The sequence below is a fragment of the Salmo trutta genome, chromosome 38 (genome assembly GCF_901001165.1).
Source record: "Salmo trutta chromosome 38, fSalTru1.1, whole genome shotgun sequence".
NCBI lineage: Eukaryota > Metazoa > Chordata > Actinopteri > Salmoniformes > Salmonidae > Salmo > Salmo trutta.
In genome coordinates this window covers 26,080,776-26,108,117 of record NC_042994.1, presented here as the reverse complement: position 1 = coordinate 26,108,117, position 27,342 = coordinate 26,080,776, and the positions used below count along the sequence as shown (strand labels likewise).

Sequence of the window (27,342 nt, the reverse complement as noted above, 5' to 3'; positions counted from 1 at the left end):
TATTTAACTAGGCAAGTCAGTTAAGAACAAATTGTTATTTACAATGACGGCCTACCCCGGCCAAACCTGGACGACACTGGGCCAAATGCGAGCCGCCCTATTGGGACTATGAATACATTTCACAACACTTTGGGTTGTAATCATATTATAATGCTTGTAGTCATAGTCACCAATAAACTGCATTACCCTGAAAAATAATCAGAATGTAGATGCTAATCTGGCTAACGGTGCTAACCTGGCTAATGGTGCTAACCATAGTACTGTATCTGAATGTAGATGCTAACCTGGCTAACGGTGCTAACCATAGTAGTGTATCTGAATGTAGATGCTAATCTGGCTAACGGTGCTAACCATAGTAGTGTATCTGAATGTAGATGCTAATCTGGCTAACGGTGCTAACCATAGTACTGTATCTATCAAGCATTTCGTTACACCCGCAATAACATCTGCTAAACACGTGTATGTGGGGAAAAAATGTATTTGAATGTAGATGCTAATCTGGCTAACGGTGCTAATCATAGTCCTGTATCTGCTAGTCCGACTGCTACGTGCAAAAAAAATGCTGTTTAACAATAACAGCTGAGTTTAAATCTTAGCGACAGTCTTAAAACATTTATTATGAAATCATTACCAGAATCCAAGTCTCCTAGCCTGCATCTTTGGTGCTAACGTTAGCAATGCTAGCTCGCTAAGTAACTAACCCTGCTGCATTCTGTAATAAAGTGTTTTCAACAATACAGACAAAACACAGCCTCAGCGACAGTCCAAGCAACCATCCAACACTGGAGACCTACTAGAAGTAACAAAACAATCTACAAGTAATTCACTATGAAAAGAAAAGGTTATCTGGAAAGAGAGAAATGGCCGCCGATGTCTTATTTAGATAGTTGAAAATGAATGTCCATTAAAAAAACACACACACATTAGTCATCTCAGGGATTCGTCTTAAAAACGCAACACAGTGGAAATATCAGAGGTTCTCTCATCATTAAACAGCCCTCATTAAAAAAATAACAATTAGACACAAAATCTCTAAATACTTCCTAATAATATCCCAAGTGTTCATGCTGGTGGAGTTGACCTTTAAGAGCACACAACTGACCCCCTTTGACATGTGTCTATGTGCCTCTCATTTCCAAGTCAATTAAACAGAGACCTGTGGAGTTAATGATTTTTAAGGAGAGTTCTCTCTGGAACGTGTGGGGTAGGGCTGTGAAGGTCATGGTAGGGCTGTGAAGGTCATGGTAGGGCTGTGAAGGTCACGGAATGTTTGGACGACGGTAATTGGCCAGCCAAATGACCGCGGTCACCGTAACAACCGTTGGAAGATGGGACGGCCGGACATTCGTGCGGTTGAATCCGTTTCAGCGGTAACAGATTCTGAACGTCTCCTTGCTGAAATGTAGAATGTTCCTTCTATGTTAACGGCTGTGGATCATGTAATGAGCGCGTGTCAAATCAGTCGGCCACAACGTCTATCATAACGAAGGAGAGACGCGGAGAATGAGAGGAGAAGAGAAAGATGGAGAGAATAACCAAATTGGTGTGAAATGAACGTTTAATTCAGACTGACTCAACTTGTTGTTTTCTCACCAGTCATTTGTCACAGAACAAACAACTTGGCATAAACTGAGACCAATCACACACACACACTGACACACACGATGTCCTACTCAGGATGCTTACTGTGACCTCCCCACACACACACTGACACACACGATGTCCTACTCAGGAGGCTTACTGTGACCTCCCCACACACACACACACACACACGATGTCCTACTCAGGATGCTTACTGTGACCTCCCCACACACACACACACTGTCCTACTCAGGAGGCTTACTGTGACCTCCCCACACACACACACACGATGTCCTACTCAGGAGGCTTACTGTGACCTCCCCACACACACACACGATGTCCTACTCAGGATGCTTACTGTGACCTCCCCACACACACACACGATGTCCTACTCAGGAGGCTTACTGTGACCTCCCCACACACACACACAATGTCCTACACAGGAGGCTTACTGTGACCCCCCCACACACGATGTCCTACTCAGGAGGCTTACTGTGACCCCCCCCCCCCCCCCCACACACACACACACACACACACACGATGTCCTACTCAGGAGGCTTACTGTGACCCCCCCCCCCCCCCACACACACACACACACACGATGTCCTACTCAGGAGGCTTACTGTGACCCCCCCCCCCCCCACACACACACACACACACGATGTCCTACTCAGGATGCTTACTGTGACCTCCCCACACACACACGATGTCCTACTCAGGAGGCTTACTGTGACCCCCCCCCCCCACACACACGATGTCCTACTCAGGATGCTTACTGTGACCCCCCCACACACACACACACACACGTCCTACTCAGGATGCTTACTGTGACCCCCCCACACACGATGTCCTACTCAGGATGCTTACTGTGACCCCCCCCCACACACACACGATGTCCTACTCAGGATGCTTACTGTGACACCCCCCCCCCACACACACACGATGTCCTACTCAGGATGTTTACTGTGACCCCCCCCCCCACCAGGATGCTTACTGTGACCCCCCCCCCCCCACCAGGATGCTTACTGTGACCCCCCCCCCCACCAGGATGCTTACTGTGACCCCCCCCCCCCACCAGGATGCTTACTGTGACCCCCCCCCCCACCAGGATGCTTACTGTGACCCCCCCCCCCCCCCCCCAGGATGCTTACTGTGCCCCCCCCCCCCCCCAGGATGCTTACTGTGACCCCCCCCCCCCCACCAGGATGCTTACTGTGACCCCCCCCCCCCCCCCACCAGGATGCTTACTGTGACCCCCCCCCCCACCAGGATGCTTACTGTGACCCCCCCCCCCCACCAGGATGCTTACTGTGACCCCCCCCCCCACCAGGATGCTTACTGTGACCCCCCCCCCCCCAGGATGCTTACTGTGACCCCCCCCCCCCCCAGGATGCTTACTGTGACCCCCCCCCCACCAGGATGCTTACTGTGACCCCCCCCCCCCAGGATGCTTACTGTGACCCCCCCCCCACCAGGATGCTTACTGTGACCCCCCCCCCCACCAGGATGCTTACTGTGACCCCCCACCAGGATGCTTACTGTGACCCCCCCCCACCCCCACCAGGATGCTTACTGTGACCCCCCCCCCCCACACTAAACTAAGTCTCTGCCCCGCTGGCTACTGACTGTCTATTAAGACTTAATGAAATGTACTATCTTAATAACAAACCACACAGGTCAACTGATAAAACACACCACACAACACACACACACAACAGACAACACACCAGACACACACACACACACAACAGACAACACACCAGACACACACACACAACAGACAACACACCAGACACACACACACAACAGATAACACACCAGACACACACGCACAGATAACAGTCCCATTTAGCATTTTATTCTTTTCATATACGTTTTATTTATTTATAAAAACAAAATTGGTTTTGGTCAACTTATCTGTTGTGATAATAGGATTCTACCAGGTCAACACACACACAGTCATCTCTGTGTAACACACACACACACACACACACACACAGTCATCTCTGTCTAACACACACACACACATCTCTGTGTAACACACACACACCTCTGTGTAACCGGATTAAAGAATGTGTTGGTTAATATGAAAGAGACTATGATGAGAAACATTGTCCAGCCTAAAGCAGGTGTGTCTCTTATCCAAGACCTCCACCAGTCGCTGTATCAAAGAGCCTTCAGTTTAACGTAGGCCGTCTAAGCATCCTTAAAGGGGGACTTCAGGTTACTGGTAGGGGGCTTTATCTACTTCCCCAGAGTCACATGAACTCCTGGATACCATTTATATACGTCTCCGCAGGCAGTTTGAAGGAAGTTGCTAACTAGCGTTAACGCAATGATAAAGTCTAGTGTAGTTAGCGTCAGCCCGCTAAACTTACTTCAGAATGGACACAGAAACATAACAATGGTGTCCACCAGTTCATCTGACAAACACACACACTACCTTGGTGAGCAGCAACACTCTCTTCTGTAGTCGTCTGACCAGTGATTCCTGGGTCTCTCTCTTCTTCTGTTCTTCTAGAGCTTTAGAACGTAGCGACAAGAGCTCCCCCTGGAGGTCAGCCTTAGACCGTTCCACTGACCTACAGCTGGGGGGGGAGGAGAGGAGAGAGCTTTAGAATGTAGAGAACAGCTCCCCCTGGAGGTCAGCCTTAGACCGTTCCACTGACCTACAGCTGGGGGGGGAGGTGGAGAGGAGAGAGCTTTAGAATGTAGAGAACAGCTCCCCCTGGAGGTCAGCCTTAGACCGCTCCACTGACCTACAGCTGGGGGGAGAGGAGAGAGCTTTAGAATGTAGAGAACAGCTCCCCCTGGAGGTCAGCCTTAGACCGTTCCACTGACCTACAGCTGGGGGGAGGAGAGGAGAGAGCTTTAGAATGTAGAGAACAGCTCCCCCTGGAGGTCAGCCTTAGACCGTTCCACTGACCTACAGCTGGGGGGGAGGAGAGGAGAGAGCTTTAGAATGTAGAGAACAGCTCCCCCTGGAGGTCAGCCTTAGACCGTTCCACTGACCTACAGCTGGGGGGAGAGGAGAGGAGAGAGCTTTAGAATGTAGAGAACAGCTCCCCCTGGAGGTAAGCCTTAGACCGCTCCACTGACCTACAGCTGGGGGGGAGGAGAGGAGAGAGCTTTAGAATGTAGAGAACAGCTCCCCCTGGAGGTCAGCCTTAGACCGTTCCACTGACCTACAGCTGGGGGGAGAGGAGAGGAGAGAGCTTTAGAATGTAGAGAACAGCTCCCCCTGGAGGTCAGCCTTAGACCGCTCCACTGACCTACAGCTGGGGGGAGAGGAGAGAGCTTTAGAATGTAGAGAACAGCTCCCCCTGGAGGTCAGCCTTAGACCGCTCCACTGACCTACAGCTGGGGGGGAGGAGAGGAGAGAGCTTTAGAATGTAGAGAACAGCTCCCCCTGGAGGTCAGCCTTAGACCGTTCCACTGACCTACAGCTGGGGGGGAGGAGAGGAGAGAGCTTTAGAATGTAGAGAACAGCTCCCCCTGGAGGTCAGCCTTAGACCGTTCCACTGACCTACAGCTGGGGGGAGAGGAGAGGAGAGAGCTTTAGAATGTAGAGAACAGCTCCCCCTGGAGGTCAGCCTTAGACCGCTCCACTGACCTACAGCTGGGGGGGAGGTGGAGAGGAGAGAGCTTTAGAATGTAGAGAACAGCTCCCCCTGGAGGTCAGCCTTAGACCGTTCCACTGACCTACAGCTGGGGGGAGAGGAGAGAGCTTTAGAATGTAGAGAACAGCTCCCCCTGGAGGTCAGCCTTAGACCGTTCCACTGACCTACAGCTGGGGGGGAGGAGAGGAGAGAGCTTTAGAATGTAGAGAACAGCTCCCCCTGGAGGTCAGCCTTAGACCGTTCCACTGACCTACAGCTGGGGGGGAGGAGAGGAGAGAGCTTTAGAATGTAGAGAACAGCTCCCCCTGGAGGTCAGCCTTAGACCGCTCCACTGACCTACAGCTGGGGGGGAGGTGGGGGCGAGAGGGAGTCTAAATCCCCCCTCTCCTTCTCTTTTGTCCCTCTTAATGGGTGCATCCCGATAATAAATTGTCCGTAAATGTGCACTTGTTCACTGCTTCCCACAAATCTTACAGCATTGGATTGGGAGGAATGAACAAGAGGAAGCTTCCAGCATGGTTCTTAAACCTCGTTTCCTTTCAAATCAGTGAAGGGAAGTGAACGCAGATTTTATTTATTTCACCTTTATTTAGCCATGTAGGCAAGTTGAGAACAAGTTCTCATTTACAACTGCGACCTGGCCAAGATAAAGCAAAGCAGTTCGACACATACAACAAGAGTTACACATGGAGTAAAACAAACATACAGTCAATAATATAGTAGAAAAATAAGTCTATTAACAATGTGAGCTAATGAGGTGAGATAAGGGAGGTAAAGGCAAAAAAGGCCATGGTGGTGAAGTAAATATAATATAGCAAGTAAAACACTGGAATGGTAGATTTGCAGTGGAAGAAAGTGCAAAGTAGAAATACAAATAATGGGGTGCAAAGGAGCAAAATAAATAAATAAATAAATACAGTAGGGGAAGAGGTAGTTGTTTGGGCTAAATTATAGATGGGCTATGTACAGGTGCAGTAATCTGTGAGCTGCTCTGACAGCGGGTGCTTAAAGCTAGTGAGGGAGATGTGTTTCCAGTTTTAGAGATTTTTGTAGTTCGTTCCAGTCATTGGCAGCAGAGAACTGGAATGAGAGGCGGCCGAAGGAGGAATTGGCTTTGGGGGTGACCAGAGAGATATACCTGCTGGAGCGCGTGCTACAGGTGGGTGCTGCTATGGTGACCAGTGAGCGGAGATAAGGGGGACTTTACCTAGCAGGGTCTTGTAGATGACCTGGAGCCAGTGGGTTTGGCGACGAGTATGAAGCGAGGGCCAGCCAACAAGAGCGTACAGGTCGCAGTGGTGGGTAGTATGTGGGGCTTTGGTGACAAAACGGATGGCACTGTGATAGACTGCATCCAATTTATTGAGTAGGGTGTTGGAGGCTATTTTGTAAATGACATGGCCGAAGTCGAGGATCGGTAGGATGGTTAGTTTTACGAGGGTATGTTTGGCAGCATGACTGAAAGATGCTTTGCTGCGATACAGGAAGCCAATTCTAGATTTAACTTTGGATTGGAGATGTTTGATGTGAGTCTGGAAGGAGAGTTTACAGTCTAACCAGACACGTAGGTATTTGTAGTTGTCCACATATTCTAAGTAAGAACCGTCCAGAGTAGTGATGCTGGACGGGTGGGCAGGTGCGGGCAGCGATCGGTTGAAGAGCATGCATTTAGTTTTACTTGCATTTAAGAGCAGTTGGATGCCACGGAAGGAGAGTTGTATGGCATTGAAGCTCGTCTGGAGGGTAGTTAACACAGTGTCCAAAGAAGGGCCAGAAGTATACAGAATGTTGTCGTCTGCGTACGGGTGGATCAGAGACTCACCAGCAGCAAGAGCGACATCATTGATGTATACAGAGAAAAGAGTCGGCCCGAGAATTGAACCCTGTGGAACCCCGATAGAGACTGCCAGAGGTCCGGACAACAGGCCCTCCGATTTGACACACTGAACTCTGTCTGAGAAGTAGTTGGTGAACCAGGCGAGGCAGTCATTTGAGAAGCCAAGGCTATTGAGTCTGCCGATGAGGGTGTGGTGATTGACAGAGTCGAAAGCCTTGGCCAGGTCAATGAATACGGCAGCACAGTATTGTTTCTTATCGATGGCGGTTAAGATATCGTTTAGGACCTTGAGCGTGGCTGAGGTGCACCCATGACCAGCTCTGAAACCAGATTGCATAGCGGAGAAGGTACGGTGGGATTGGAAACGGTCGGTAATCTGTTTGTTGACTTGGCTTTCGAAGACCTTAGAAAGGCAGGGTAGGATAAATATAGGTCTGTAGCAGTTTGGGTCAAGAGTTTCCCCTCCTTTGAAGAGGGGGATGACCGCAGCTGCTTTCCAATCTTTGGGAATCTCAGACGACATGAAAGAGAGGTTGAACAGGCTAGTAATAGGGGTTGCAACAATTTCGGCAGATCATTTTAGAAAGAAAGGGTCCAGATTGTCTAGCCCGGCTGATTTGTAGGGGTCCAGATGAAGGAGAGATATCCTCCCTGTTCTCTCTACTTTCCTCAGTCCTTCTCATTTCGGCTTCCTCCTCCTATTTCTCCCTCTCAACCCTCCCCCTGCACTCCATCTCTCCTCATTATCTAGTGCTTCTAAACAGTGTTATATTTCATAATTAGCTCCATATGGATCAAGAGAGGGTAGCTCGTTAGCTAACGACTAGCACAAACACACACACACACACACACACAGAAACACACAGCTCAATACTGGGGGTTAGTGTAGCGGTACTAACGAAGTCAAGATGAGTCTAATTAGCTGTCTGACAATTTAGATCAAACCTACACTACTGGGGGAGAGAGAGAGGTGGGGAGATACTCTATTGGACACATGAGGGGTGGGGAGGGGGAAGGAGGGGAGAGGTAGACATGATAGAGGGGGGAGCTGGGAAGAGGGGACAGGCGATCCCAGTAGAGATAGTTCTATAGCACGCTAACTAAACAGAGCATCTGATATAGAGGTCGACCGATTAATCGGAATGGCCGATTAATTAGGTCCGATTTCAAGTTTTCATAACAATCAGTATTTTTGGCCACCGATTTGCCGATTTTTTAAAAAATATATATTTTTTTACCTTTATTTAACTAGGCAAGTCAGGTAAGAACACATTCTTATTTTCAATGATGGCCTAGGAACGGTGGGTTAACTGCCTTGTTCAGGGGCAGAATGACATATTTCTACCTTGTCAGCTTGGGGATGCAACCTTATGGTTAACTAGTCCAACGCTCTAACCACCTGCTTTACATTGCACTCCACAAGGAGCCTGCCTGTTACGCGAATGCAGTAAGAAGCCAAGGTAAGTTGCTAGCTAGCATTAAACTTATCTTATAATAACAATCAATCAATCATAATCACTAGTTAAACTAGTAATATCATCAACCATGTGTAGTTATCTAGCCTGTCCTGCGTTGTATATAATCGATGTGGTGCGCATTCGCAAAAAAAGGACTGTCTTTGCTCCGACTGTACCTAACCATAAACATCAATGCCTTTCTTAAAATCAATACACAAGTATATATTTTTTAAACCTGCATATTTAGTTAATATTGCCTGCTGACATGAATTTCTTTTAACTAGGGAAAATGTGTCACTTCTCTTGCAAACAGAGTCAGGGTATATGCAGCAGTTTGGGCCGCCTGGCTCGTTGCAAACTGTGAAGACTATTTCTTCCTAACAAAGACAGCCGACTTCGCCAAACGGGATGATTTAACAAAAGCGCATTTGCGAAAAAAAGCACAATCATTGCACGACTGTACCTAACCATAAACATCAATGCCTTTCTTAAAATCAATACACAGAGAAGTATATATTTTTAAACCTGCATATTTAGCTAAAAGAAATCTAGGTTAGCAGGCAATATTAACCAGGTGAAATTGTGTCACTTCTCTTGCGTTCATTGCACGCAGAGTCAGGGTATATGCAACAGTTTGGGCCGCCTGGCTTGTTGCGAACTAATTTACCAAAATTGTACGTAATTATGACATAACATTGAAGGTTGTACAATGTAACAGGAACATTTAGACTTATGAATGCCACCCGTTAGGTAAAATACGGAACAGTTCCGTATTTCACTGAAAGAATAAACGTGATAGTTTCCGGATTCGACCATATTAATGACCTAAGGCTCCTGTTTCTGTGTGTTATGTTATAAGTAAGTCTATGATTTGATAGAGCAGTCTGACTGAGCGGTGGTAGGCAGCACCAGGCTCGTAAGTATTCATTCAAAATAGCACTTTCGTGCGTTTTGCCAGCAGCCCTTCGCAATGCATTGCGCTGTTTATGACTTCAAGCCTATCAACTCCCAAGATTAGGCTGGTGTAACCGAGCTAGTTAGCGGGTGCGCGCTAATAGCGTTTCAAACGTCACTCGCTCTGAGACTTGGAGTAGTTGTTTCCCCTTGCTCTACATGGGTAACGCTGCTTCGAGGGTGGCTGTTGTCGATGTGTTCCTGGTTTGAGCGAGGAGAGGGACGGAAGCTATACTGTTACACTGGCAATACTAAAGTGCCTATAAGAACATCCAATAGTCAAAAGGTATATGAAATACAAATCGTATAGAGAGAAATAGTCCTATAATTCCTATAATAACTACAACCTAAAACTTCTTACCTGGGAATATTGAAGACTCATGTTAAAAGGAACCACCAGCTTTCATATGTTCTCATGTTCTGAGCAAGGAACTTAAACGTTAGCTTTTTTACATGGCACATATTGCACTTTTACTTTCTTCTCCAACACTTTGTTTTTGCATTATTTAAACCAAATTGAACATGTTTCATTATTTATTTGAGGCTAAATTTATTTGATTGATATATTATATTAAGTTAAAATAAGTGTTCATTAAGTATTGTTTTAATTGTCATGATTACAAATAAATAAATACATTTTAAAAAATAAAAAAAATAAAAAAACATTTTTTAAATAAGATTTTTTATTTAAATCGGCCGATTAATCGGTATCGCTTTTTTTGTTCCTCCAATAATCGGCATCGGCGTTGAAAATTCATAATCGGTCGACCTCTAATCTGATACCTATAGTTCTATAGCACGCTAACTAAACAGAGCATCTGATACCTATAGTTCTATAGCACACTAACTAAACAGAGCATCCGATACCTATAGTTCTATGGCACGCTAACTAAACAGAGCATCTGATACCTATAGTTCTATGGCACGCTAACTAAACAGAGCATATGATACCTATAGTTCTATGGCACGCTAACTAAACAGAGCATATGATACCTATAGTTCTATGGCACGCTAACTAAACAGAGCATCTGATACCTATAGTTCTATGGCATGCTAACTAAACAGAGCATCTGATACCTATAGTTCTATGGCACGCTAACTAAACAGAGCATCTGATACCTATAGTTCTATGGCACGCTAACTAAACAGAGCATCTGATACCTATAGTTCTATGGCACGCTAACTAAACAGAGCATCTGATACCTATAGTTCTATGGCACGCTAACTAAACAGAGCATCTGATACCTATAGTTCTATGGCACGCTAACTAAACAGAGCATCTGATACCTATAGTTCTATAGCACGCTAACTAAACAGAGCATCTGATACCTATAGTTCTATAGCACGCTAACTACACTAAACAAAAATATAACATGTAAAGTGATGGTCCCATGTCTCATGAGCTGAAATAAATGATCCCAGAAATTATCCTTATTTCTCTCATTTTCTATTCAAATATTACATCCCTGTTAGTGAGCATTTGTCCTTTGCCAAGATAATCAATCCATCCACCTGACAGGCGTGGCATATCAAGAAGCTGATTAAACATCATTGATGTGTGTGTTACCTGCTGGTGAGAGTGTAGTTGTGTTGTTTGACAGTGATCTCTCGCTGTTGGATCTGAATCACCTCTCTGGACAGATCCTCTGGTGTCCTGTAGGGGACACAACACAGGGTTAACACACTGCATGTTTATCCAGAGAGCTCAGAGAGACAGACCTCATGTATTAGACATTCTGATAAACCACATGTCAACCTCCTACCCTGCTGAGACAGAGAGCAGGGGTGGAGGAGAGAGGAGGAGAGAGAGAGCAGGGGTGGAGGAGAGAGGAGGACAGAGAGAGCAGGGGTGGAGGAGAGAGGAGGACAGTGGGAAGAGAGCAGGGGAGGAGGAGAGAGGACAGTGGGAAGAGAGAGCAGGGGAGGAGGAGAGAGGACAGTGGGAAGAGAGAGCAGAGGTGGAGGAGGAGAGAGGGAAGAGAGAGCAGGGGTGGAGGAGAGAGGGAGAGAGAGCAGGGGAGGAGGAGAGAGGGAAGAGAGAGCAGGGGTGGAGGAGGAGAGAGGGAAGAGAGAGCAGGGGTGGAGGAGAGAGGGAGAGAGAGCAGGGGAGGAGGAGAGAGGGAAGAGAGAGCAGGGGTGGAGCAGAGAGGAGGACAGTGGGAAGAGAGAGCAGGGGAGGAGGAGAGAGGGAAGAGAGAGCAGGGGAGGAGGAGAGAGGGAAGAGAGAGCAGGGGTGGAGGAGAGAGGGAGAGAGAGCAGGGGAGGAGGAGAGAGGGAAGAGAGAGCAGGGGAGGAGGAGAGAGGGAAGAGAGAGCAGGGGAGGAGGAGAGAGGGAAGAGAGAGCAGGGGTGAAGGAGAGAGGGAAGAGAGAGCAGGGGAGGAGGAGAGAGGGAAGAGAGAGCAGGGGTGGAGGAGAGAGGGAAGAGAGAGCAGGGGTGGAGGAGAGAGGGAAGAGAGAGCAGGGGAGGAGGAGAGAGGGAAGAGAGAGCAGGGGAGGAGGAGAGAGGGAAGAGAGAGCAGGGGAGGAGGAGAGAGGGAAGAGAGAGCAGGGGTGGAGGAGAGAGGGAGAGAGAGCAGGGGAGGAGGAGAGAGGGAAGAGAGAGCAGGGGAGGAGGAGAGAGGGAAGAGAGAGCAGGGGAGGAGGAGAGAGGGAAGAGAGAGCAGGGGTGGAGGAGAGAGGAGGACAGTGGGAAGAGAGAGCAGGGGAGGAGGAGAGAGGGAAGAGAGAGCAGGGGAGGAGGAGAGAGGGAAGAGAGAGCAGGGGTGGAGGAGAGAGGGAAGAGAGAGCAGGGGAGGAGGAGAGAGGGAAGAGAGAGCAGGGGAGGAGGAGAGAGGGAAGAGAGAGCAGGGGTGGAGCAGAGAGGAGGACAGTGGGAAGAGAGAGCAGGGGAGGAGGAGAGAGGAGGACAGTGGGAAGAGAGAGCAGGGGAGGAGGAGAGAGGAGGACAGTGGGAAGAGCGAGCAGGGGTGGAGCAGAGAGGGAAGAGAGCAATAGAGAGAAGATGAGGACTAATTAGTGTGAGGGAACAGACAGATGGGTAGGTTCTAAAGAGATCACACAGCTTCTCAAAGTGCTTGTCTCCAGTCCTAAAGCTTAACTGATGGACCTAGACGCTACAGTAGCTCAATTAACCAACACTGTCGGTATCCCAAGTAGCACCCTATTCCCTATATAGTGCAGTACTTTTGACCAGGACCCAGGGCCCATAGGGAATCGGGTGCCATTTGGAATGCATGCTGAATCTAAACTCTCTGGAAGCTTCTATTCTTTCAAGTCCTTAAAGACTAACTATTAAATGAGTTCCACCAGCTTCCCTTCTCCTCATATTACAGTCTAGAGCAGTGGTTACTAACCTTATACACCGTGACAGTTTATTAACCTACAGTTTATTAACCTGAACAGAAATATATAAACGCAACATGTAAAGTGTTGCTCCCATGATTCAGGAGCTGGACTAAAAAGATCACAGGAAATGTTCCATATGCACAAAAAAAAAAGCTTATTTCTCTCAAATTGTATTATAATCCATCCACCTGACAGGTGTGGCATATCAAGAAGCTGATTAAACAGCATGGTCATTACACAGATGCACCTTGTGCTGGGGGACAATAAACGGCCACTAAAATGTGCAGTCGTATCAAACACACTGCCACAGACGTCTCAAGCTGAGGGAGCGTGCAATTAGCATGTTGACTTCAGGAATGTCCACTAGAGCTGCTGCCAGAGAATTGAATGTTCATTTCTCTACCATAAACCGCCTCCAACATCATTTTAGAGAATTTGGCAGAACATCCAACCTGCCTCAACCGCAGACCGTATGTATGACGTTGTGTGGGCGAGCGGTTTGCTGATGTCAACGTTGTGAACAGAGTGCCCCATGCTGGCGGTATGGTATAGGCAGGCATAAGCTACGGACAATGAAAACAATTGCAATTTGAATGCACGAAAATACCCTATCGAGATGGTGATGCCTATTGTGAGGCATCTGTGACCAACAGGTGCATATCTGTATTCCAAGTCGTGTGAAATCCATAGATTACGGCCTAATTCATTTATTTTAATTGACTGATTTCCTCATATGAACTGTAACTCAAAAATTAATAAAATGATTGCATGTTGTGTTTATATTCAGTATATTTACTGGTAATGACCTCCATCTCATCTGATCCAAACTGCAAAAAAACTATTTTCTGTGACAAACCTTAAATAAGGTTTATTAACCTAATTCATGATGGTTAATTTGTGTGTACCCCTTTAAGAGCATCCCGCAAATCTGGGCTAGAAAAACCCTGAATATATCTCAGATAAAAACGGTGGACACGAAGCCACGCACCAGTTGTTTCTGTAGCAGAGGCTGTGGTACAGCTACGCCCAGAGACACACAGTATGTTAAGAAATAACTGACTCTGGCTAAGCTGGATCTCCTGTGCTAATGGTTCACAGACCAAGTAAAACAATACAAATGACTTTGCTTGTGATGCACCCACTCAAATGATACTAAATGTAACAGCATGAGAACACTGGACTTGGATCAACCAGACAGATTGAACCATGTGACATTCAGTGTATTATCTGACTGCCACTGGTGCGCCCAAGTCAACATCCCATAGGTCACATTAAAGAGATCATGTGTTTTTTTTTTTTTATGTATCAAGATTAGGAAATGTTTTGTGGCCCACCCGAGAGCTGCTCAAGGCCCACCGGAGAGCTGCTCAAGGCCCACCCGAGAGCTGCTCAAGGCCCACCCGAGAGCTGCTCAAGGCCCACCCGAGAGCTGCTCAAGGCCCACCCGAGAGCTGCTCAAGGCCCACCCGAGAGCTGCTCAAGGCCCACCGGTTGGGAATCACTGGTCTATCTTCCAAAATGTTAAAACAGAAAATAGAGAGACAGAGTGACAACCACAGAGAGAAAGCGAGAAGACGGACAACTAGTCACAGTAAAATGTAAATCTAACAGTATCCATCTGAATATTCTACCACCTTGGATTGTTTGTTTGTGTATGTATGTATGTATGTATGTATGTATGTATGTATGTATGTATGTATGTATGTATGTATGTATGTATATATATATATATATATATACAGTACCAGTCAAAAGATTGGACACATCCATTTAAGGGTTTTTCTTAATTTTTACTATTTTCCACTTTGTAGAATAATAGTGAAGACATCAACACTATAACACATATGGAATCATGTAGTAACCAAAAAAAAGTGTTAAAATACATTTGATATTTGAGAGTCTTCAAAGTAGCTACCCTTTGCCGTGATGACAGCTTTGCACACTCTTGGCATTCTCTCAACCAACGCACATCAATTAACAGGTGTGCCTTGTTGAAAGTTCATTTGTGGAATTTCTTTCCTTATTAATGCGTTTGAGCCAATCATGAGGACCGCCACAGGAAAGGAAGATCCAGAGTTACCTCTGCTACAGAGGATACGTTCATTAGAGTTACCAGCCTCAGAAATTGCAGCCCAAATAAATGCTTCACAGAGTTCACGTAACAGACACGTCTCAACATCAACTGTTCAGAGGAGACTGCGTGAATCAGGCCTTCATGGTCGAGTTGCTGCAAAGAAACCACTACTAAAGGACACCAATAAGAAGAAGAGACTTGCTTGGGCCAAGAAAGACGAGCAATGGACATTAGACCAATGAAAAGCTGTATTTTTGGTCTGATGAGTCCAAATTTGCAATTTTTGGTTCCAACCGCCATGTCTTTGTGAGGCGCAGAGTAGATGAATGGATGATCTCTGTATGTGTGGTTCCCACCGTGAAGCATGGAGGAGGTGTGATGGTGCTTTGCTGGTGACAGTGACATCATTTATTTAGAATTCAAGACACACTTAACCATCATGGCTACCACAGCATTCTGCAGTGATACGCCATCCCATCTGGTTTGCGCTTAGTGGGACTATCATTTCTTTTTCAACAGGACAATCACCCTAAACATACCTCCAGGCTGTGTAAGGGCTATTTGACCAAGGAGAGTAATGGAGTGCTGCATCAGATGACCTGGCCTCCACAATCACTCGACCTCAACCCAATTGAGATGGTTTGGGATGAGTTGTACCACAGTGTGAAGGAAAAGCACCCAACAAGCGCTCAGCATATGTGGGAACTCCTTCAAGACTGTTGAAAAAGCATTCCTCATGAAGCTGGTTGAGAGAATGCCAAGAGTGTGCAAAGCTGTCATCAAGGCAAAGGGTGGCTACTTTGAAGAACCTAAAATATATTTTGACACTGTTTTGGTTATTACATGATTCCATATGTGTGATTTCATAGTTTTGATGTCTTCACTATTATACAATGTAGAAAATAGTAATGAGTAGGTGTGTCCAAACTTTTGACTGTTATTTATATATACATACACATACAAAAGTATGTGGACATCCCTTCAAATTAGTGGATTCGGCTATTTCAGCCATACCCGTTGCTGACAGGTGTCTAAAATCAAGCACACAGCCATGCAATCTCCATAGACACTCATCGGCAGTAGAATGGCCTTACTGAAGAGCTCAGTGACTTTCAACGTGGCACCGTCATAGGATGCCACCGTTCCAACAAGTCAGTTCATATTTTTGCCCTGCTAGAGTTGCCCCGGGCAACCGTAAGTGCTGTTATTGTGAAGAGTAAACGTCTAATAGCAACAACGGCTCAGCTGCGAAGTGGTAGGCCACACAAGCTCACAGAACGGGACCACCGAGTGCTGAAACACGTGAAACGAGCAGCCGCACACAAGCCTAAGAACATCAAGCGCAATGTCAAGGTGAGTGATGCCATTTGAGAGTATCGTGTGGGAGAGAGAACGAGAAAACGTGCACCATTTAACATTCAATTTACACAGTTTATTAGGTACAGCCATGTTTCTGAGACACTGGATCTGAAGCACCTGGCAGTGACGACCATACCACGCTCAGTCTCTCAGGTCACTCGTTTTCCCATCCTAACGTTCAATCAAACAGTAACTGAATGCCTCGATGCCTGTCTGCCTGCTTTCTATAGAGAGCCACGTGACTCACTCTCTGTAGGAGCCATCTATTTTGGTGAACAAAGTGATGTACCTAATAATCTGGCCACTCAGTGTACATCAAACACTGGGGTAGTCATGAGAGAAAAATATAGTGTGTGTGTGTGTGTGTGTTAGATGCAGTGCAGTGTTTGGAATGTGTCTGATGTGCTTCGCTGCTCATATGGAAACATGCAATCATTCTGTCATTATGGGCTTTCAGCCCAGAACACACACACACACACACACACACACACACACACACACACACACACACACACACAGCAGGCATAAAGCAAACAAATCATAAAACGTCACTCTCTCTTCACAGAGAGAATGAGGCACCAGTATTTGTCATGACTCAAGAGCTCCGCCCAGTGGTGAAATATTATACTACAGACAGAGACATTCCAGCTGACCGTATGTTGAGTCCAGTAGACTGTCCCAGGTTCTCCCAGGCCTGCAGTTTCTGAGACAGTTTCTGAAGGAGGAGTGGAAGGAACAAGATTACACACCAGGGTAGAGGGATTCAAGGCTCCACATTTACAAATTAAACTATTATGCAGATTGTTTCCAACCCTGAGATGTTTATTTTTCGCTAATTAAAAAAGAAAAGTTACGTTTCCTTTTCAGCTGTGTTTTAGAACAACCATTAATTAGAACAGACAGCATACTGCAAATGTTTTTCCTCCAGCCCTGTTTCACATTTAAAACACCAACAGGTCATTCCACGCTAACAGGTCACACACCTCCTTCTCCAGCTCCACGTTCACCATCTCCTCTTTCATCTTCTCCATCCGTTCTACCTTACGTCTCAATCCCTCCGTTTCCTCCTTCAGCAGGATCACGTTCTCCCTCGTCTCCCTGGGATACAGAATGAGGGGAGACAGTGAGAGATAAGAGAGAGAAAGAGAGAGGGAGAGAGGTTTAAGAGACATTAATGATAGTTGTCTTCTTTTAAACCTACAAATAACCTCTCTTAGCTGTCCTGCTCCACGTGTTCTAGTAGTGTTACCTGAGGTAAACATTCTCCTCTCTTAGCTGTCCTGCTCCATGTGTTCTAGTAGTGTTACCTGAGGTAAACATTCTCCTCTCGTAGCTGTCCTGCTCCATGTGTTCTAGTAGTGTTACCTGAGGTAAACATTCTCCTCTCTTAGCTGTCCTGCTCCATGTGTTCTAGTAGTGTTACCTGAGGTAAACATTCTCCTCTCTTAGCTGTCCTGCTCCATGTGTTCTAGTAGTGTTACCTGAGGTAAACATTCTCCTCTCGTAGCTGTCCTGCTCCATGTGTTCTAGTAGTGTTACCTGAGGTAAACATTCTCCTCTCGTAGCTGTCCTGCTCCATGTGTTCTAGTAGTGTTACCTGAGGTAAACATTCTCCTCTCGTAGCTGTCCTGCTCCATGTGTTCTAGTAGTGTTACCTGAGGTAAACATTCTCCTCTCTTAGCTGTCCTGCTCCATGTGTTCTAGTAGTGTTACCTGAGGTAAACATTCTCCTCTCTTAGCTGTCCTGCTCCATGTGTTCTAGTAGTGTTACCTGAGGTAAACATTCTCCTCTCTTAGCTGTCCTGCTCCATGTGTTCTAGTAGTGTTACCTGAGGTAAACATTCTCCTCTCGTAGCTGTCCTGCTCCATGTGTTCTAGTAGTGTTACCTGAGGTAAACATTATCCTCTCTTAGCTGTCCTGCTCCATGTGTTCTAGTAGTGTTACCTGAGGTAAACATTCTCCTCTCGTAGCTGTCCTGCTCCATGTGTTCTAGTAGTGTTACCTGAGGTAAACATTCTCCTCTCTTAGCTGTCCTGCTCCATGTGTTCTAGTAGTGTTACCTGAGGTAAACATTCTCCTCTCTTAGCTGTCGGAGCTCCTTGTCCATATCCGGGACCCTAGCAACCTCTGACCTCATGTTCTTCACTATGACAACATCCTGTTCCTGCAGAGCCAACTTCCTCTCCAACTCCTGGGGGGGGGGGGGGGGGGAAGAGAGGAGACACACACACCTTTGAGTTGTATTCTCTGCTCATTAAAGAGACTTAATGACCATCTGAAAGGTGAACATCATGTGGAGTTTGAGTTTGTGTTAAACTGAAGAGTTAATAGCATCTCTTCATTTGATGGCAGGTCATTTAAACCCAGTAAAAATACATGGTGATTACATTGAGAGTTTATAAAGCCTACAGGGGACAGAGGCCTCTCACTGGCTGCTTTTAAAAAATTACCACTTTACTTCCCAAATGACACTTTGGAGAGAACACACATGGATGCCAAAATAAGCAGAAGCAAAAAAATGAACAGAGCAAATGCAGGTACAACAGCTCAAAACCTCTACAGGCAAATAAAGCACCACAGAATAGACAGACTGATACTTCAGTCCTTTTCCTAGCTCCCCAACTCTAGTCCCAATCTCAACCCCAGTCCTAATCCTAACCTAGCTCCCCAACTCTAGTCCCTATCTCAACCCTAGTCCTAATCCTAACCTAGCTCCCAACTCGAGTCCCAATCCTCAACCCCAGTCCTAATCCTAACCTAGCTCCCCAACTCTCGTCCCTATCTCATCCCAGTCCTAATCCTAACCTAGCTCCAACTCTCGTCCCAATCTCATCCCAGTCCTAATTTGAATTCAGGTACAATCAGTCTCAATCTTCATACATCAGTCAACCCTAGTCCTAACCTCCTAGTTTTCTAAACCTAGTCCCAATCTGAACTGTATTAATACCAATCTTAATCTAGACATTCATTTTAGTCCTACTTTGAACAACAATAATCTTAGCCTCACCTTAATCTTGAGTTCGTGGTCGGAGCAGGTGGACGATGCTGACTGGAGGGCCTGGCACCGCTGAGACACTTCCTGGTACTTCCTGTAAAGAGGACCAGTCATGGGGGGATGAAATCCAGGCAGGACCAATCAGAGGGAATGAAATACAGGCAGGACCAATCAAAGGGAATGAAATACAGGCAGGACCAATCAGAGGGAAGGGAAACCAGGAAATACCAATCAGAAGAAAGGAAGGAGTGTGTGTTACCTGTGTTGTAGCTCCACTTGTTCCTGTAGTCCCTGGTTCTCCAGTGTCTGCTTAGAGATGGTGTTGTCCCGAGTCTGAATCTGCTGCTTCAGGTCACGGATCTCATCCTTTAAACCACTCACCATCTACAGGGACAAATAACACATACTGTAGCCATCAGCTGTGTGTGGCACTACCGCTGCCTGCTGCGGGGACGCGGGCTGGGATTGAAATTTTATATATATATATATATATATATATGACAAATAATGAGTTACTCCACAGAAAAGTAGCAATTTGACGATGTGAGTGGAGACTAGAGGTCGACCGGTTAATTAGAGCGGATTTCAACTTTTCATAACAAAATCGGTAATCGGGAATTTTTGGATGCCGATTATGGCCCATTACATTGCATTCCACGAGACGACTGTGTGGCAGGCTGACCACCTGTTACGCGAGGGCAGCAAAGAGCCAAGGTAAGTTGCTAGCTAGCATTAAACTTATCTTATAAAAAAAAAAAAAAAATCAATCTTCACATAATCACTAGTTAACTACACATGGTTGATGATATTACTAGGTTAACTAGCGTGTCCTGCGTTGCATATAGTCAATGTGGTGCCTGTTAATTTCTCATCGAATCACAGCCTACTACGCCAAACGGGTGATGATTTAACAAAAGCACAATCATTGCACCAATGTACCTAACCATAAACATCAATGCCTTTATTAAAATCAATACACAGAAGTATATTTTTTTTAAACCTGCATATTTAGTTAAAAGAAATTCATGTTAGCAGGCAATATTAAACTAGGGAAATTGTGTCACTTCTCTTGCGTTCATTGCACGCAGAGTCAGGGTATATGCAACAGTTTGGGCAGCCTGGCTCGTTGCGAACTAATTTGCCAGAATTTTACATAATTATGACATAACATTGAAGGTTGTGCAATGTAACAGCAATATTTAGACTTATGGATGCCACCCTTTCGATAAAATACGGAACGATTCCGTATTTCACTGAAAGAATAAACGTTTTGTTATCAAATGATAGTTTCCGGATTTGACCATATTAATGACCTAAGGCTCGTATTTCTGTGTTTATTATATTATAATTAAGTCTATGATTTGATAGAGCAGTCTGACAGAGCGGCGGTAGGAAGCAGCAGGCTCGTAAGCATTCATTCAAACTTTACTGTGTTTGCCAGCAGCTCTTAGCAATGCTTGAAGCACAGCGCTGTTTATGACTTCAAACCTATCAACTCCCGAGATTAGGCTGGCAATACTAAAGTGCCTATAAGAACATCCAATAGTCAAAGGTATATGAAATACAAATGGTATAGAGAGAAATAGTCGATGCGTCATAATTCCTATAATAACTACAACCTAAAACTTCTTACCTGGGAATATTGAAGACTCATGTTAAAAGGAACCACCAGTTTTCATATGTTCCAATGTTTTTTTACATGCAACATATTGCACTTTTACTTTCTTCTCCAACACTGTGTTTTTGCATTATTTAAAACAAATTGATCATGTTTCATTATTTATTTGAGACTAAATAGATTTTATTTATGTATTATATTAAGTTAAAATAAAAAAGTATTCATTGTTCATTCAGTATTGTTGTAATTGTCATATTACACACACACACACACACACACACACACACACACACACACACACACACACACACACAAAAAAAATATTATTCAAAAAAATATTATTCAAAAAATAAATAGGCCGATTAATTGGTATCGGCTTTTTTTGGTCTTCCAATAATCGGTATCAGCGTTGAAAAATCAGAAATCGGTGAACCTATAGTGGAGACATATCAAGTAGTGGAGTGATCTCATGGTATAATCTGAGCTCTGTTACAGGTGTACCTGGTTAGTGGAGTGATCTCATGGTATAATCTGAGCTCTGTTACAGGTGTACCTGGTTAGAGGAGTGATTTTACGGTATAATCTGAACTCTGTTACAGGTGTACCTGGTTAGAGGAGTGATTTTACGGTATAATCTGAACTCTGTTACAGGTGTACCTGGTTAGAGGAGTGATTTTATGGTATAATCTGAGCTCTGTTACAGGTGTACCTGGTTAGAGGAGTGATTTTACGGTATAATCTGAACTCTGTTACAGGTGTACCTGGTTAGAGGAGTGATTTTACGGTATAATCTGAGCTCTGTTACAGGTGTACCTGGTTAGAGGAGTGATTTTACGGTATAATCTGAGCTCTGTTACAGGTGTACCTGGTTAGAGGAGTGATTTTACGGTATAATCTGAGCTCTGTTACAGGTGTACCTGGTTAGAGGTGTTGAGCCATCCGTCCCTCTCCTCCACCCTTCTGTTGAGAGACTCCACGGTCCGACGGAGAGCACGGTTTGCCTCTGCCTTTTCCGATAGGCTCTGGCTAGACTCCGCCTCCCTCTCTTCCAGGCGTCTGATTCGTCCCAGCAGGTCCTGGTTACGGTCCACCTCACGCTGGAACAATTAGAACGTGGGCCAGGAAACAAAGAACATCAAACAAACTGGTGTATGAATTCCCTGCCTCTCAGCACACCATCTCCTCCTCACAGCCCTTTCTCAGATACTCCGTTACTGTCTAACACCTGCAGCAGGCTCACCCACTGGAGTCATCGACTGGCCCTAGCCAAACCCATTGGTTGCCACGGGGTCATGGTTGCCAGGGGCCTGTGCGAGGTCAGCCAATCACAAGCAGTCATACTAGGTCCCAGATCCCCAACTCCTGCCTCGCCCTCAGTCACAGAGAACGCAGCAAGCTCCTCTCCATCCTTCACAACACCACCAGGACTCCCTCATATCTCTGGACTGGTGGGATGGTGTGCAGGCACAACGTGAGCTGTGTTCTTAGTCATTCGTTGTTATTGTTGCATTATCTATGCTGCCTCAGTGTAGCTTGTAACCGTTAAACAGGTTCAGAGATGGTCCTTTATCACAGCTCTCCTGATATCCCATGTTCAGAGATGGTCCTTTATACAGTCCTTTAATCACAGCTCTCCTGATATCCCATGTTCAGAGATGGTCCTTTATAGAGTCCTTTATCACAGCTCTCCTGATATCCCATGTTCAGAGATGGTCCTTTATTACAGCTCTCCTGATATCCCACGTTCAGAGATGGTCCTTTATACAGTCCTTTAATCACAGCTCTCCTGATATCCCATGTTCAGAGATGGTCCTTTATCACAGCTCTCCTGATATCCCACGTTCAGAGATGGTCCTTCATCACAGCTCTCCTGATATCCCACGTTCAGAGATGGTCCTTTATCACAGCTCTCCTGATATCCCATGTTTAGTATATTCATGACCTTTCATCTGTCTTCTACAGAACCACTACATCCCCGTGGTCCTCTACATCCCCGTGGTCCTCCACCTTCTACATCCCCGTGGTCCTCCACCTTCTACATCCCCGTGGTCCTCCACCTTCTACATCCCCGTGGTCCTCCACCTTCTACATCCCCGTGGTCCTCCACCTTCTACATCCCCGTGGTCCTCCACCTTCTACATCCCCGTGGTCCTCCACCTTCTACATCCCCGTGGTCCTCCACCTTCCACATCCCCGTGGTCCTCCACCTTCTACATCCCCGTGGTCCTCCACCTTCTACATCCCCGTGGTCCTCCACCTTCCACATCCCCGTGGTCCTCCACCTTCCACATCCCCGTGGTCCTCCACCTTCCACATCCCCGTGGTCCTCCACCTTCCACATCCCCGTGGTCCTCTACCATCTACAGAACCACTACATCCAGGTGTGTGTGTGTTACCTCCAGGTGTGTGTGTGTGTGTGTTACCTCCAGGTGTGTGTGTTACGTACCTCAAAGTCCCTAGCGCTCAGCGTAGCGTTCTTCTCCAGTTCGATGCGTGCTCTCTTGTGACTGATCTCCATCTGTCTCTTCTCCTGGTCCATCTGGATCAGCTGGGTCTTAGACTGAACCTTCTCTGCTGCCTCCAGCAACTACACACAGAGACACAGTCACTTTCTGTGGCTTACATACACAGGTTTCAGACTGTACCTTCTCTGCTGCCTCCAGCAACTACAGAGACACAGTCACTTTCTGTGGCTTACATACACAGGTTTCAGACTGTACCTTCTCTGCTGCCTCCAGCAACTACAGAGACACAGTCACTTTCTGTGGCTTACATACACAGGTTTCAGACTGTACCTTCACAACAATACAATGTGTCTGTCTCAGTCCCACCACCTCTGCCCTCTAAATACTGTTGGTGTAGGACGTGGTGCTGCACCAGGGCAGGTGTGTGTCTCTCCTTACATGTCTGTCCTACTCCACCCACCTGTAATCTCTGCAGGTACTGTTGGTGTAGGACGTGGCTCTGTCCTACTCCACCCACCTGTAATCTCTGCAGGTACTGTTGGTGTAGGACGTGGCTCTGTCCTACTCCACCCACCTGTAATCTCTGCAGGTACTGTTGGTGCAGGACGTGGCTCTGTCCTACTCCACCCACCTGTAATCTCTGCAGGTACTGTTGGTGTAGGACGTGGCTCTGTCCTACTCCACCCACCTGTAATCTCTGCAGGTACTGTTGGTGTAGGACGTGGCTCTGTCCTACTCCACCCACCTGTAATCTCTGCAGGTACTGTTGGTGTAGGACGTGGCTCTGTCCTACTCCACCCACCTGTAATCTCTGCAGGTACTGTTGGTGTAGGACGTGGCTCTGTCCTACTCCACCCACCTGTAATCTCTGCAGGTACTGTTGGTGTAGGACGTGGCTCTGTCCTACTCCACCCACCTGTAATCTCTGCAGGTACTGTTGGTGTAGGACGTGGCTCTGTCCTACTCCACCCACCTGTAATCTCTGCAGGTACTGTTGGTGGTGGTCAACTGGTGGTCAACTGTTTACAAGGTTGCTGTAGCTTCTATGAGAGAGAACAACATTTACAGGAGCTATGATGTCCATGGTCACCCACCTGTAATCTCTGCAGGTACTGTTGGTGCAGGACGTGGCTCTGTCCTACTCCACCCACCTGTAATCTCTGTAGGTACTGTTGGTGTAGGACGTGGCTCTGTCCTACTCCACCCACCTGTAATCTCTGTAGGTACTGTTGGTGTAGGACGTGGCTCTGTCCTACTCCACCCACCTGTAATCTCTGCAGGTACTGTTGGTGTAGGACGTGGCTCTGTCCTACTCCACCCACCTGTAATCTCTGCAGGTACTGTTTCTGCAGGACGTCGCTCTGCACCGGGGCTGGTTCTCCCTGGTTCCGAGACGTGTCCGGGAGAGAGATGAAACTCTTAAACGACTTAAGAGTGGCGAACACCGTCGTGTCATCCTCAATGTCCATGGTGGTCAACTGTTTACAAGGTTGCTGTAGCTTCTATGAGAGAGAACAACATTTACAGGAGCTATGATGTCCATGGTCAAGTGTTTATTTACAAGCTTGCTGCACTAGAACATAGAGGGTAACTAGCTGGCAACATTTCAGTAGCTTCATATTCCTATGTGACATAGGAGGCTATGTCCATGGTCAACGAGCATTCTGGGGCCTCTCTCCCTGGTGGGCAAGAAGATGCATGTTAGCTAGCTCCAGAGTAGCACAGCAGTCCAAGGCAATGCATCTCAGTGCTACAGGCGTCACTACAGACCCTGGTTCAATTCCAGGCTGTATCACAACCCGGCCGTGACTGGGAGTCCCATAGGGCAGCGCACAATTGGCCCAGCGTCGTCCGGGTTAGGGTTAAGTTAAATAAAGGTTAAAGAAATAAAAATCTACCTATAAACTAGTCCATTCGCATGCACAGCTCGTACTGCTGATCCGACGCATGCGCCTGGAGCAAAGCTAGTTTGGGGTTAAATGAAAAGTGTCCGAAAGTCGCGACATGATGTTTGAAATGAGCATACAAAGAAAAGCTGGTCAATACTTTAGCAAAGTCACTAACATTGCACAATTGGAAAGATTGAGGGTCAAGCCGCATGTGACACCATGGACCAGAGCTACTAACGTGAACTAGTAACCAACTAGCCATGCTAACCTGCAACCAGGGTTGCCTAATAACTATGGATTACTCGGTCATTTTAAAAATGGACGATTCACACGTCGTAGTTGACAATAGTGTTGATGAACATAAATAATGTGATCACAACAACTTCTCTAAGATAGTTAACGTTGGTTATTTAGACGTTTCGAATCCCCTAGTTAGCTAACGTTAGCTAGCAAGCTCAAACGACAAATTGTCGACACGTTGATCGGATAGACGTCGGCAAATAATCCGACTTTTAAATAATATGGACACTTTATAGAATGTATTATACAGCTTGATCAGATCTTACCTTAGAACTTGACTTTTAAAAAGCTGACTAGTTAGGTAGTTATAGATACTAACAACAGCTAACGTTAGCTAGCATAACTTTGAACTCCCTCCTTTCCTAGAACAAGATCTGTGTTGTTATCGCGAGAATACCTGCTGCGTTGTAAAGATAGTCAAGGCTGCGCATATTGAGCAATTCACTAAATACTTCCGCGTAAGATCATCTTATATCTTTATACCATTTGTTTTGGAAGTAATGGTGATGTTTATGTAAACTAATCCGTGAAGCGACTTTAATACCTTTTTTTTGCAGTTTAGCAGGGTTCCACTGTTTGAAGAAAGAAACGTATTCTATGGTATTCTTGTCTTCTTCTTTGGAATTGAGTTGGCGGATCTTCTATGTACTGATGGGCATTCCGGCTCTTTTCAGTGATCCGGCTCGTTCGGCTCAGCTCTCTTTAAAAAATATATATTTTGTATGTTTTCAAGTCAAACAGTTTGCGATAGTTTGACTATGATTGGTGTTAAAACAATTCTAATTAAATTATTAAATGAAATCATACTCTACCTTAACCACAATGTATTTAAAAATGCATTGGTTTGTTATGAAAAAGAATGCTATTAAACATTTGCATTTAAAGTATAACTTTTTAATGTATATAAACAAAGTGTATATAAATGATATTCCATTCTGTGGAACTTTCTGTCCGTTGATGAACATAGGGTGTCCATCAACTCTGTCACATGTCCTGTGGTTACATTTGCTTCTCTCTGCAGACCCTTACACAGGAGTATCATTTTTGAGGCTGTCACATAGCTGAAAAGAGAGAACAGTAACTTATTAGTTCAGGTTCATATTTTGTCTACTGATACTAAATTCTCATCTACTGCTCATATACATATATAATACTGGATTAAATAATGATGTAGTAATAACTGCTTACTGTACCTCTCTCCACTGATCTCCACAGTGACCTGCTCAAAGGGTTCCAGGACTCTGCACACCTCCTCCACCACCTCCCATTCCTCTTGGGTCAGAGCATCAACAGGTGCATTGACAATGGCCAGGGTAGAGATGATGGCATCCTTTGACTCAAGAAACCGCCTCAACATATAAAATGTTGAATTCCACCTTGTAGTGCAGTCTTGTTCAGGCCTCAACTCAGGCATCCCCATCTGGCGTTGTGTAGACTTATGTTTCTCAGCACCTACTGTGCTCCTGTGGAGGTATTCCACAGCTGCTTTCACTTTGTCCACAGTGGGCTTCATCACCTTCAGAGCATCTCTTACAATCAGGTTGATTGTGTGGGCAAGACATGGTGGGTCCATTTTAAAATGTTTCATGGCTTTGGTTATGTTAGCTGCGTTGTCGCTAACACAACAGACCACTTTTTCCATCTACTTGCCATTCTCTGGCCACTCTCAACAGTTCCTCTGCCAAGTTCTCTGAGGTGTGTCTGTCGCTGAACTCAAAGCAGTCCAGAAGACAGCTAGACATTGAAAAATCTTCAATGAAGTGACATGTAACCGACATGTAAGAAGTGGTTACCCTTGATGTCCAGCAGTCAGTGGTAAGGCAAACTGCAGTAGCTTTTTGGACTC

At 45.9% G+C, this 27,342-nt stretch overlaps 1 protein-coding gene across 1 annotated transcript in view; it reads right to left on the bottom strand.

Moving 5' to 3' along the window:
* Positions 1 to 24,623, bottom strand: part of LOC115178485 (mitotic spindle assembly checkpoint protein MAD1) — a 32,710-nt gene extending 8,087 nt beyond the window's left edge. Inside the window, exons 1-11 of the mRNA XM_029739698.1 lie at positions 24,402 to 24,623; positions 23,768 to 24,280; positions 23,289 to 23,429; positions 21,760 to 21,939; positions 19,484 to 19,608; positions 19,237 to 19,318; positions 18,290 to 18,420; positions 17,212 to 17,326; positions 16,882 to 16,943; positions 11,017 to 11,103; positions 4,025 to 4,169 (exon numbers count right to left, since the gene is read on the bottom strand). Of these exons, the coding sequence (XP_029595558.1) occupies positions 4,025 to 4,169; positions 11,017 to 11,103; positions 16,882 to 16,943; positions 17,212 to 17,326; positions 18,290 to 18,420; positions 19,237 to 19,318; positions 19,484 to 19,608; positions 21,760 to 21,939; positions 23,289 to 23,381 (1,020 nt within the window). The 5' untranslated portion in view covers positions 23,382 to 23,429; positions 23,768 to 24,280; positions 24,402 to 24,623. The remainder of the gene's footprint in view (positions 1 to 4,024; positions 4,170 to 11,016; positions 11,104 to 16,881; positions 16,944 to 17,211; positions 17,327 to 18,289; positions 18,421 to 19,236; positions 19,319 to 19,483; positions 19,609 to 21,759; positions 21,940 to 23,288; positions 23,430 to 23,767; positions 24,281 to 24,401) is intronic.
* Positions 24,624 to 27,342: the final 2,719 nt, after the last annotated feature.